The sequence below is a fragment of the Xyrauchen texanus genome, chromosome 46 (genome assembly GCF_025860055.1).
Source record: "Xyrauchen texanus isolate HMW12.3.18 chromosome 46, RBS_HiC_50CHRs, whole genome shotgun sequence".
In the NCBI taxonomy this organism is placed as follows: domain Eukaryota; kingdom Metazoa; phylum Chordata; class Actinopteri; order Cypriniformes; family Catostomidae; genus Xyrauchen; species Xyrauchen texanus.
Genome location: NC_068321.1, coordinates 16,396,345 through 16,406,308, shown reverse-complemented (window position 1 = coordinate 16,406,308; position 9,964 = coordinate 16,396,345). Strand labels below are relative to the sequence as shown.

General features: G+C 39.0%; 1 protein-coding gene across 1 annotated transcript in view; it reads left to right on the top strand.

The window, feature by feature from the left end:
• The first annotated feature begins 2,981 nt into the window (after nucleotides 1-2,981).
• Nucleotides 2,982-9,964, top strand: part of kdm7ab (lysine (K)-specific demethylase 7Ab) — a 65,577-nt gene continuing 58,594 nt past the window's right edge. The window contains 1 exon segment of the mRNA XM_052119628.1: nucleotides 2,982-3,115. Coding sequence (XP_051975588.1) covers nucleotides 3,018-3,115 — 98 coding nt within the window. The 5' untranslated portion in view covers nucleotides 2,982-3,017.

The following is a 9,964-nucleotide window of genomic DNA, read 5'->3' as shown; positions in this document are numbered from 1 at the left end:
AAGTTTGTTTTTACCATAAATTCTCCTCCCTGCCCAGTAGGTAATGCAAAAAAACAAACAAAAATAAAATAAAAACAAATTAAGAAGAATGTGAAAATGAAAGTGGAGATTGATGATATAAAATTACTTTATAAAATTACTTTAAATATTGATCTGTTTCTCACTCACACCTATCATATCGCTTCTAACGACATGGATTAAACCACTGGAGTCATATGGATACCTCTTGTGCTGACTTTATGTGCTTTTTGGAGCATCAAATTGCTGGCTACCATTCACTTGCACTGTGAGGACCTACAGAGCTGAAATATTCTTATGTTTGTGTTCAGCAAAATAAAGAAAGTCATACACATCTGGGATGGCATTAGCAGAGCCAGCACTAGGGAGGGGCTAGCGTGTGCTTCCGCCTCCTCAAGAAAGTCCATAGTACTCCCGTAGCACCCCCGTCAAATGTTTTTAACAGCCAGCAGAATGTATAAAGATTGTATAAAGAAACATTTTCCCATACAATATTTTAGCAATCATATCATGTGTCCCGTATTTCTGTTGCCTGTTTGTAATCAGAACTGATGCCCGATTTACAAATGAATTACTCATTTTAGTTGATTCCTTCAAAGAATAAGTCAAACGGCTGTATCGTTCAGAGTGTTTCTAACTCTGTAAAAAAACAGAAATGAAATAAATAGAACCGAAAAAAATCAAGTGGAATATTTACTGTCATGATACACAGAACAGACGCAAACTTAACAGTTGAAACTTTATTAAACACACTCACTCCAACTGCATGTCTACAACAAATCTCTCAGTAGTGGTGGAGCAGCCCCCCGTACCCATACAACCCCGGACCCTGCTTTGTAACTACCAGAGCCCTTCTAGCAATGAAGCCAACAAAGTTAGCAAAAAACACAGCGGTCCCATAGACAATCTTATGGCGGTTCACTGGTGAGGAGACAAGAGACAAGACTAATAAACTACTTTTGTGAGGAAACAGTGCATAACTTAATGAATTGGCTGCCTGTCCACTAATATTCAACATGTTATACACTCAATCCTATTGGAGTGAACAACATGTGGAGTTTACTATGATAAAATTAGAGAATAAGAGAAGTTACCACTGATATATAAATAGAACTGGATCGCTGATGCAACGTTAAACTGCAAGCAGTATGTGAACCAGAAATGTTTGAGTGGCCATTTTGGTATGCAAAAGCTGCCATAGAGCATCAATGACCGACAGGCAAAAACACCCTTATTTCACCATCTCCGACCTGCAGATATATTATTTTTTGTGCAGTGTCAGATTTGACAAAAAAGTAACAAAAAAAAACCACTGTACCTTAGAGGACAAAAATGTTTGCATCAAAAACTGCCATAAATATATTATATATTAATATTATTTTCCACTTTCACTGACTTCAATTTTTAACCAACATCAGTCCTGATCATAACTACCAAATATTCATTAATTTTCAAGATTTTAACCTTTTAAATTCCAGTTTGTTTAAATAATGCCACTGTTGTTTTTACACACACTCAAATTCTCAATACATACAAAACACCCTCTGACATCCATACCAACACAACCATACAATTTTGGCCTGCAGTACTTTATAATGGAGCAAACAGAAAACAGGAAAAAGCATGTATTTGCTCCATATGATAAACATGAGAAAAATTGCACCATCTGGTGGAAAATGTTACAATTTAAACATTTTAAGCCAGGACTCTGGAATGAAAGATAATATCGTAGAATTCGTGATTTTATGCTTTAATGGCACTAGGATCAAATATTGCTGATTTAATGGGTTTCAATGTGCAAAATGTTGTCCTGAAGGACTTGAGTGTAACTATTTTGTGTACACAGTGCATTATACATGTATTATAGGAATTGTGGTTGAAATATCAAAATTCCCCCAAAAATACACACCTTTGGCAAAATGTATGCTTTTGGCATTAACACGGTTAAAATGTTAGAAAAAAAAAAACTAAACAGAAAAGAGAGAAAGGTCGCACAAGGGTTAAAAAAGTCAGTCTGGGATTTCTAAATCACCATTAATCAATCAATCTATCTGTCTGTCTGTCTGTCTGTCTGTCTGTCTGTCTATCTATCTATCTATCTATCTATCTATCTATATATATATATCTCATTGGAAGTGCTGTGTGAATAAGTATTTTATCAATGCCCGTATTTAAATTAATTACTACACAAGATAAATACTTGAGAAAAGTAAAATAAAATGCTGCTCCTAAAGTCTTCAGAATTAAATGCTTTAGTGCAGTTTTTGCTAAATGTTTATCCCAGGGGAGCATGTCCCCAGACCCCCAATAAGGGTACACTGTTTTGCTGTACCTGTGCTTCAGACAGTACGAAGCTGAAAACACACCTGAAAGTGTGTTTCCTGTTTTATTGAGGCTGCAGCATAGAGATTTCACTTGTCACCTCATGCATACTGATATTAATAAAATCGCTTGGCCATGCCAGGTTATGCACATATTTAGTGACCAAAGCTCAGCTCCCCCTGGCAAAGATTTAACACACATTCAGCACCAGCAATCAAAATTCGCTGGCGCCGCCTTGTAAATAAGATAATTTTTATTTTGGGGTGAACTATTCCTTTAAAGAATATAGTAAAATGCATAAAATGAGAGGAAAATAAGTATGATAGCACATACATTTAATTAACATTAATATTAATATATTTAACCAACTGTGCGCTAATTGCTTTGTTATAAAATATAACAACTATTGGTCATAGACCTGGTTTTAGAGAAGTTTCGAATAATGTTTCCCCAAGTCGTTTCTCTCATCAATAGTTTTTATTCATCGTTATGTCGTATTACGTGATAATAAACTGCCTTGGAGTGACTTGCGCTCGATGTTGACGCTTGACGTCAGAACACGCTTTCCGTGCCCCTCCCGTTCTGCGTTCCTCTCTGTGTTGTTTCCGCATAATAAAAAAGGATTCCCCGCCCAACCCGATTCCAGCTTGGCTGCGTTGTTTGGGGACAGTCCGAAGATGGCGACGGCCCAGCTGTATTGCGTCTGCCGGCAGCCGTACGATGTGAGCCGGTTTATGATAGAATGCGACATTTGTAAGGACTGGTTTCACGGCAGGTAAGGATTTAAACTGTTACAGTGTGACATATCCGAGCCAATGAAATCATATGGCACTTCGGGTGTCAGCAAGCCGTTTGTTGAGCGAAGCTCGCTCGCCATGAGACGGTTTCACGCGCTGCTTTGTCAATATTTCCATGCGTTTATCGCATCATTTGACATTTTCCTATTTTAAACGCCCATGTTCCGCGCATGTTATTTCTTTCCTATCTAACGTCGTTATTGTTTTGTCGTTACGACTGACAGGTTTTCTGTGGCTGCTGCAAAAATGCAGCAATCTGAGCAGCGAAAATAGGTTAACGTTGGGTTGTCTCGGAAGCTTTGTGGCTGAGTTGCGGTGCATCAGCTGACATTAACCCCTTATGTTGTTTTGAAGCACATAAGTAAATAAATATGAACATTTTCATGTTTTTTTTAAAGTGCACGAGACTGTTAGCCTATTTAAGAAATATATATGATCTGTATAAGGCTGAAACTTGGTTTGCAGCTTTCAAGTGAACTTATGCATGGCGATGTTTTCATTTTGTTTGTGTTTTGGTTGAACAAATTTACAAGCTGTAAACCACTTGGTTGCAAGTATTGAGACTTCAACTGAAAAGAAAATGCACATTTTAGTGACTGAGTCGTGTCTGAATTTCACACAGCACCAACTTGATTAACATTTAGGTTGAACAGATGGAGTCCGTATTGTGAACAACATCTGGATGGATATTTTCGTTACTTTCGTGAGTTTCCTTTATTTTAATTCAGCTCATATTTGAAAGCTACCGGGAGATTGTATTGTTATTTTCTTGTTAGTAAAACATGTATAGCATCAAGGTTATTTCTTTGTTAGATTATCTGCAGCCATGGGCAAGACAATCTGTGAAGCGCGAGGAAACGTGGGGGGTTTGATGAAAAGTTACACGGGGAGGGGGTAACTAAACAAAGACGTGTGGTTGAGTTTACGAGATCAGACCTTTCTCCCGTTAAATGCTTTAAACTATACGTGCATTACAGATTGCTTGTTAAGTAGCTTCCATTTTCGGCGTTTGCTATGTTTAATGGCACTTTTAAATGTAACGAGAGACATTTCGCACTTCAGCCGTAAGGTTCTGTGATTGTTTGGTCTTTTTGATTGACAGCAGGGGTCGGGCATTTAAATCCCCCCTGTTGTACAAATTTGGGCATGTTGTTCCGCCTCTTAAAGAAACAGGCGCAGTTTTGACGTGTACAACGTGGAGTTGTGCCCGTGCATGACATACTCGGGATGAAATGTGCTTAAACTGTAAAATGTAACCTGACGGCATGCGATTTTCCGTCCTGTTATGCCTTGTGTTTATAAGTGTTTATAGTTGGCCTTCACATTTCTCTTTTGGCAGCTTGGAAATGCCTCTAATCTTGTACACATGCATGTAGTAGTCCTATACTACGAATATGCAACGCTGGCTGAATGCCAAAACCCTAAAAGTTCCTAGATAACGTCTACTTTTCCACAACTCACGATTTCTTGAATTTATTTAATTCAGAATATTGAATGTTTTTTAGAATTTTCTTTTGTTTCAAGAATATTACAAGCCATTGATGTAAGTCTATACCTGACAGCCTCGTTTTTATCCACGTTTAAAATCAGACATGGCACTGCTGTGAATTTAAGGTTTATAAAATGAAAAACATTTTAGAGGGTATATAGAGAATAAACCTTTATCATGGTTTTCATGGAATTGTGTATTTGAATTGCACATGATGTTGAATTGTGCCAGGAGCGTTCTATATCACTACAACATTCAGGTGCCCACTGGGGCTGCAGATAACACGGGCTGATCATTTTCGCAGGATGCATGGTTGATACAATTTGTTCTGTGTTAATCAAAGGTTTCATGCGGCAGTTCTGCCTGCCACCAATGGGATTATGCTGTCTCGCCTGCCGCCTAACCCAGGTTGTTATCTGGCTCCATACACAGCCTGGTTTAAGAGGAAAGAGTCGCTGGGGGTGTATAGGGCTCAGAGGATTACGAAACTACTGATATTCATGCCTGATAGTGGCATTAGGCCAAGCTTGATGTCAAGCATACCGTTAAAATGGTACAAAACTATCCATACATGCCTTACCTACTGGGATGGGTGCAGCCAGTTTAGTGACATCTCAGAATGTTATCTATTGTTCTTTTTTTTTTTTTAGGGGGGAAATCTGAGGAATAGATTTAAATGATGAAATGGAGCAGAGAGTAGGCTAATGCATTATGTTTGATAGTGTTTATATATATATATATAATTATTATTTCATAAAATTATAAAAAGCTTGAGAGTGCTGTAGCTGTTTTCCTCGTCAGTGTTGGTTAGAATGTCGGTCTGTCTCCATTCAAATGGCTCATGTAAATTTTGTGCTTTTTAATAAATTGCTTAATCAAATATTGCGCCTACATCGATAACATAAACCGCCACCACTATTCACCTGTATTATGGTAAATAAACCCTATTTCATGAAAGAAAGAAAGTCATACTGGTTTGGAGCGACATTACGGTAAGTACGTACTTTAAAAGAGTTTTAATTTTTGGGTGAACAATTCCTTTAAAAGTAGTCCAACAAATCTGGAGACCGGCACTCCGGCTTGCTGTTTTTGAAAACAAGAACACGTTTCATGTAAATGCCCCCAACTAATTAGTTTGCTAGTTATTCAGGCAACCCACAAGCTAGTTGATTTTAAAAGTATGTCATTTTGCAAATCCATTACTGTCGGCAAATCTTCCTAAAGATCTGTGATTCAGTTGTATGTTTCTCAGTCTCTTGAATAATGTGTATATTTGCATGCTTGATGCACATGTGTAGGAGTGCTTCTGTGTTTGTAGGAGGGGAAAGATTGATTGAGGCCTCGCTGGCCAGAAGCAAGTTCAAAGCCCCATTCATCAACATCCCTCAGAGGTTGAAAATACTGAGAAGAGATAGATGGCTTCTGTCTCACAGCCTATGTTTCAAGTGGGATTGGCCTGGTTGAAAAAGTCATCCCCGCCTCTTTCGTCCAATGGTTATGGGACATTAGAGATTCTTTAGGGATTGAAGCTTAACTGGGATTGTGCACTGCTTCACTAGAATATCAATTAGGATGTCTGTTGGCATTTCGCGTATTGCTCAAGCCTAGAAAATAAGGAAAATGAATGGCTCAATTTGACAGATTTTTTTCTTCTTCGTCTGTTTGTGTGTAAGCATATGCATTTTGTTTGATCGGATGACATCAATGGATAAATTATGGAAATAAATTGCTTCGTACTATAAGCACACTGTAAAAAATGTCCATAATTTAAACTGTGAAAGACTGTAAAAATGCTACAGTAAACGGGCAGTTATTTAAAAATATTCTCTAGAAAATTACAGTATATTTAAAAAGACAATACATGTTAAAAAAAGTTTTACATGTAAAAAGTATGATTTTTACCTTGCGATTAACTGTAAAAATGTATATTGTGTTTAACAAGAGAGTACATTTACTTTTTACAGTAAGTTATTGTTAAAATTGCGGTAAAAAAAAAAACAGGTGTTCCCAAATTTCCCTGCGTTACCCATCACATTGTTTTTTACAGTTTAGCATGACCTTTAAGATGATGAAGAAAAAAAAACTTGACTTATATTCTGGAAAATACGGTTGTTGACTAGTCGGTGAATAAAAATAAAAAATCATGTCGTTTTGCACACCTCTTGTAGGAAGGTGTAGACCTAAAAACAATACAGGTGTGTAGTAGATCGCTCTCTACAAAATATAATTTTTCCATAACCTTCCATTTTTGTTTAGGCATTTTTTCAGATGCGTTTTTTTACAGACCGTTTATGATTAACAGTCTACTGGATATACAGTGCATCCGGGAATATTCACAGTGCTTCACTTTTTCCACATTTTGTTATGTTATAGCCTTATTCCAAAATGGATTAAATTCATTATTTTCCTAAAAATTCTACAAACAATACCCCATAATGACAACGTGAAATAAGTTTGTTTCAAATCTTTGCAAATTTATTACAAATAAAAAACGAAAAAAATCACTTGTACATAAGTATTCACAGCCATTTCTATGACACTCAAAATTGAGCTCCGGTGCATCCTGTTTCCACTGATCATCCTTGAGATGTTTCTACAACTCCATCATCCGTAAATGGAAGAAGTTTGGAACCACCAGGACTCTTCCTAGAGCTGGCCGCCCGCCCAGCCAAACTGAGCGATCGGGGAAGAAGGGCCTTAGTCAGGGAGGTGACCAAGAACCCGTTGGTCAATCTGACAGAGCTCCAGCATTTCTCTGTGTAGAGAGGAGAACCTTCCAGAAGACCAACCATCTCTGCAGCACTCCACCAATTAGGCCTGTATGGTAGAGTGGCCAGACAGAAGCCACTCCTCAGTAAAAGGCACGTGACAACCCACATGGAGTTTTCCAAAAGGCACCTGAAGGACTCTGACCATGAGAAACAATTCTCTGGTCTGATAAAACAAAGATTGAACTCTTTGGCCTGAATGGCAAGTGTCATGTCTGGAGGAAACCAGGCACCGCTCATCACCTGGCCAATACCGTCCTTACAGTTAAGCATGGTGGTGGCAGCATCATGCTGTGGGTATGTTTTTCAGTGGCAGGAACTGGGTGACTAGTCAGGATCGAGAGAAAGATAAATGCAGCAATGTATAGAGACATCCTTGATGAAAACCTGCTCCAGAGCGCTCTGGACCTCAGACTGGGTCTAAGGTTCATCTTCCAACAGGACAATGACCATAAGCACACAGCCAAGATAACAAAGGAGTGGCTACAGGACAACTCTGGGAATGTCCTTGACTGGTTCAGCCAGAGCCCAGACATGAACCCGATTTAACATCTCCTGAGAGATCTGAAAATGGCTGTGCACCGACACTCCCCATCCAACCTGAAGGAGCTTGAGAGGTCCTGCAAAGAAGAATGGGAGAAACTGCCCAAAAATAGGTGTGCCAAGCTTGTACTATCATACTCAAAAAGTATTGAGGCTGTAACTGGTGCCAAAGGTGCTTCAACAAAGTATTGAGCAAAGGCTGTGAATACTTGTGATTTAAAGACTTTTTTTTTAATACATTTTATTTTTTTTTATTAATTTTCAAAGATTTCAAACAAACTTCTTTCACGTTGTCATTATGGGGTATTGTTTGTAGAATTTTGAGGAAAATAATGAATTTAATCAATTTTGGAATAAGGCTGTAACATAGCAAAATGTGGAAAAAGTGAAGCGCTGTGAATACTTACCGGATGCACTGTATGATGTCAATGGTCATCTGCCACATTTGACATATCTAATAAGTGTAGTTATGTTTAAAAGCATTGAAAAGAGAAATTTTCTATAGTCAAGGGAAAGTCACTTCAAACCACAGGCTTGATTTCACTTACCACAAAAAAGATCTGATTCTTCTGAAATTCGCAAGATACTAGGGCTGTCAAATAAAAATGCGAATTTTGAATATTCATTGAATTTCAGAGAAGAAAAATGTTAGTTCAAATGCTAAAACTGTGTATTACAATTTTTTATGTGTGCAAAGGACAGCAAAAAAACAGGAATATCTCATCTACAACTGCATGTTGAGCGCGGCTGCACTACAGCTAGCTCTATTACCACGAGACAGTTATCAATGTCCAAGTTTTTCTTGAAACCAGTGCCCGTTAATGCCAAATTCCAAGTCACCGAGAAGTGTGTGGATTTCTGCTGTGAAGACATACGGCCATTTCAAACGGTGGCTGGAGGCAGATTTATAAAGTTAGCCCAGGAACGAATTAACGCCGGGCAGTCTATGGTCGCTTGTCTGCTGAAAAGTTGCTGCCTGACCCCACGACTGTCTCTCACAGATGCCACGAAAAGGCAACAACAAAAAGAGAAGCGATTGTTGCTTAGATAAATGAGTTAATGTTGGGATGACCACAGACATGTGGACTGATGATTACCGCAAGGTCAGTTACATGGCGATTACATGTCACTATATGACATCAGATTTCAAGTTGAAGAGTAATGTAGTCATAACTGCCATGTTCCCTCACGATGATGCTAAAACAGCTGAAAATATCTGCAAGGAATTGCAGAAGCAGATTGTGTCAGTTCTGAAGTTTGATCCCTCTGTAATGACTAAGGTGGTATGGGTAACAGACCAAGGTTTGAATATTGTTGCATTATGACCTTACCGGCGCTTGGACTGTCAGGATCACATCTACAACACGGTCCTCCGACATGCCTTGAACATCACTGAGTTCTCAGTAACAGTCCCAGAGGTTGGTGCAACGTTGCTGGCTGTCAAGAAAGTAGTCCGGTTGGTGAAACAAAGCGGTCTGGCAAGCCAGTTATCCAAGACCGTTCTGCAGATGGGAGAAACATGTTACAGCACTGTATTTCACACGCTCAAGTCTACTGGAAAAGTTGGAGAGCCGTGGAGAAGGCCATAGAATGGTTGATGTGTCCCCAGATGTTCTGGATTTCTTTGTCTTTTTTTTCTCCAACCCTTCTACGAAGCCCAGCGGGAGTTGGAAGGGGATCAATATCCAACTTTTAACTTTGTTGTGTTGTGGCACGAGAAGCTGATGCATCATTCCCAGCCAGTAAGCACTGACATGCCTTATCAAGGATTGGCAAGAAGGTCCAGATTCAACCACTCCATAAACAATATTCCTGTGGCCAAAATTCAACCAGTTGCGGATGTTCTGTGCTACTGAGAGAGATACCATCCTGCAAGATGCAAAGAGTTGGATCGCAAGCTATCGCGCAACTGGTGGAAATGCGACTGAGGAGTCAGCTAGCTGCCCGCCGCCACCGGCAGCAACAAAAAGAACACTGTCAAACTTAGAATTGGAGTGGGAGAATGTCGCCCAGGGTTATGTATGACA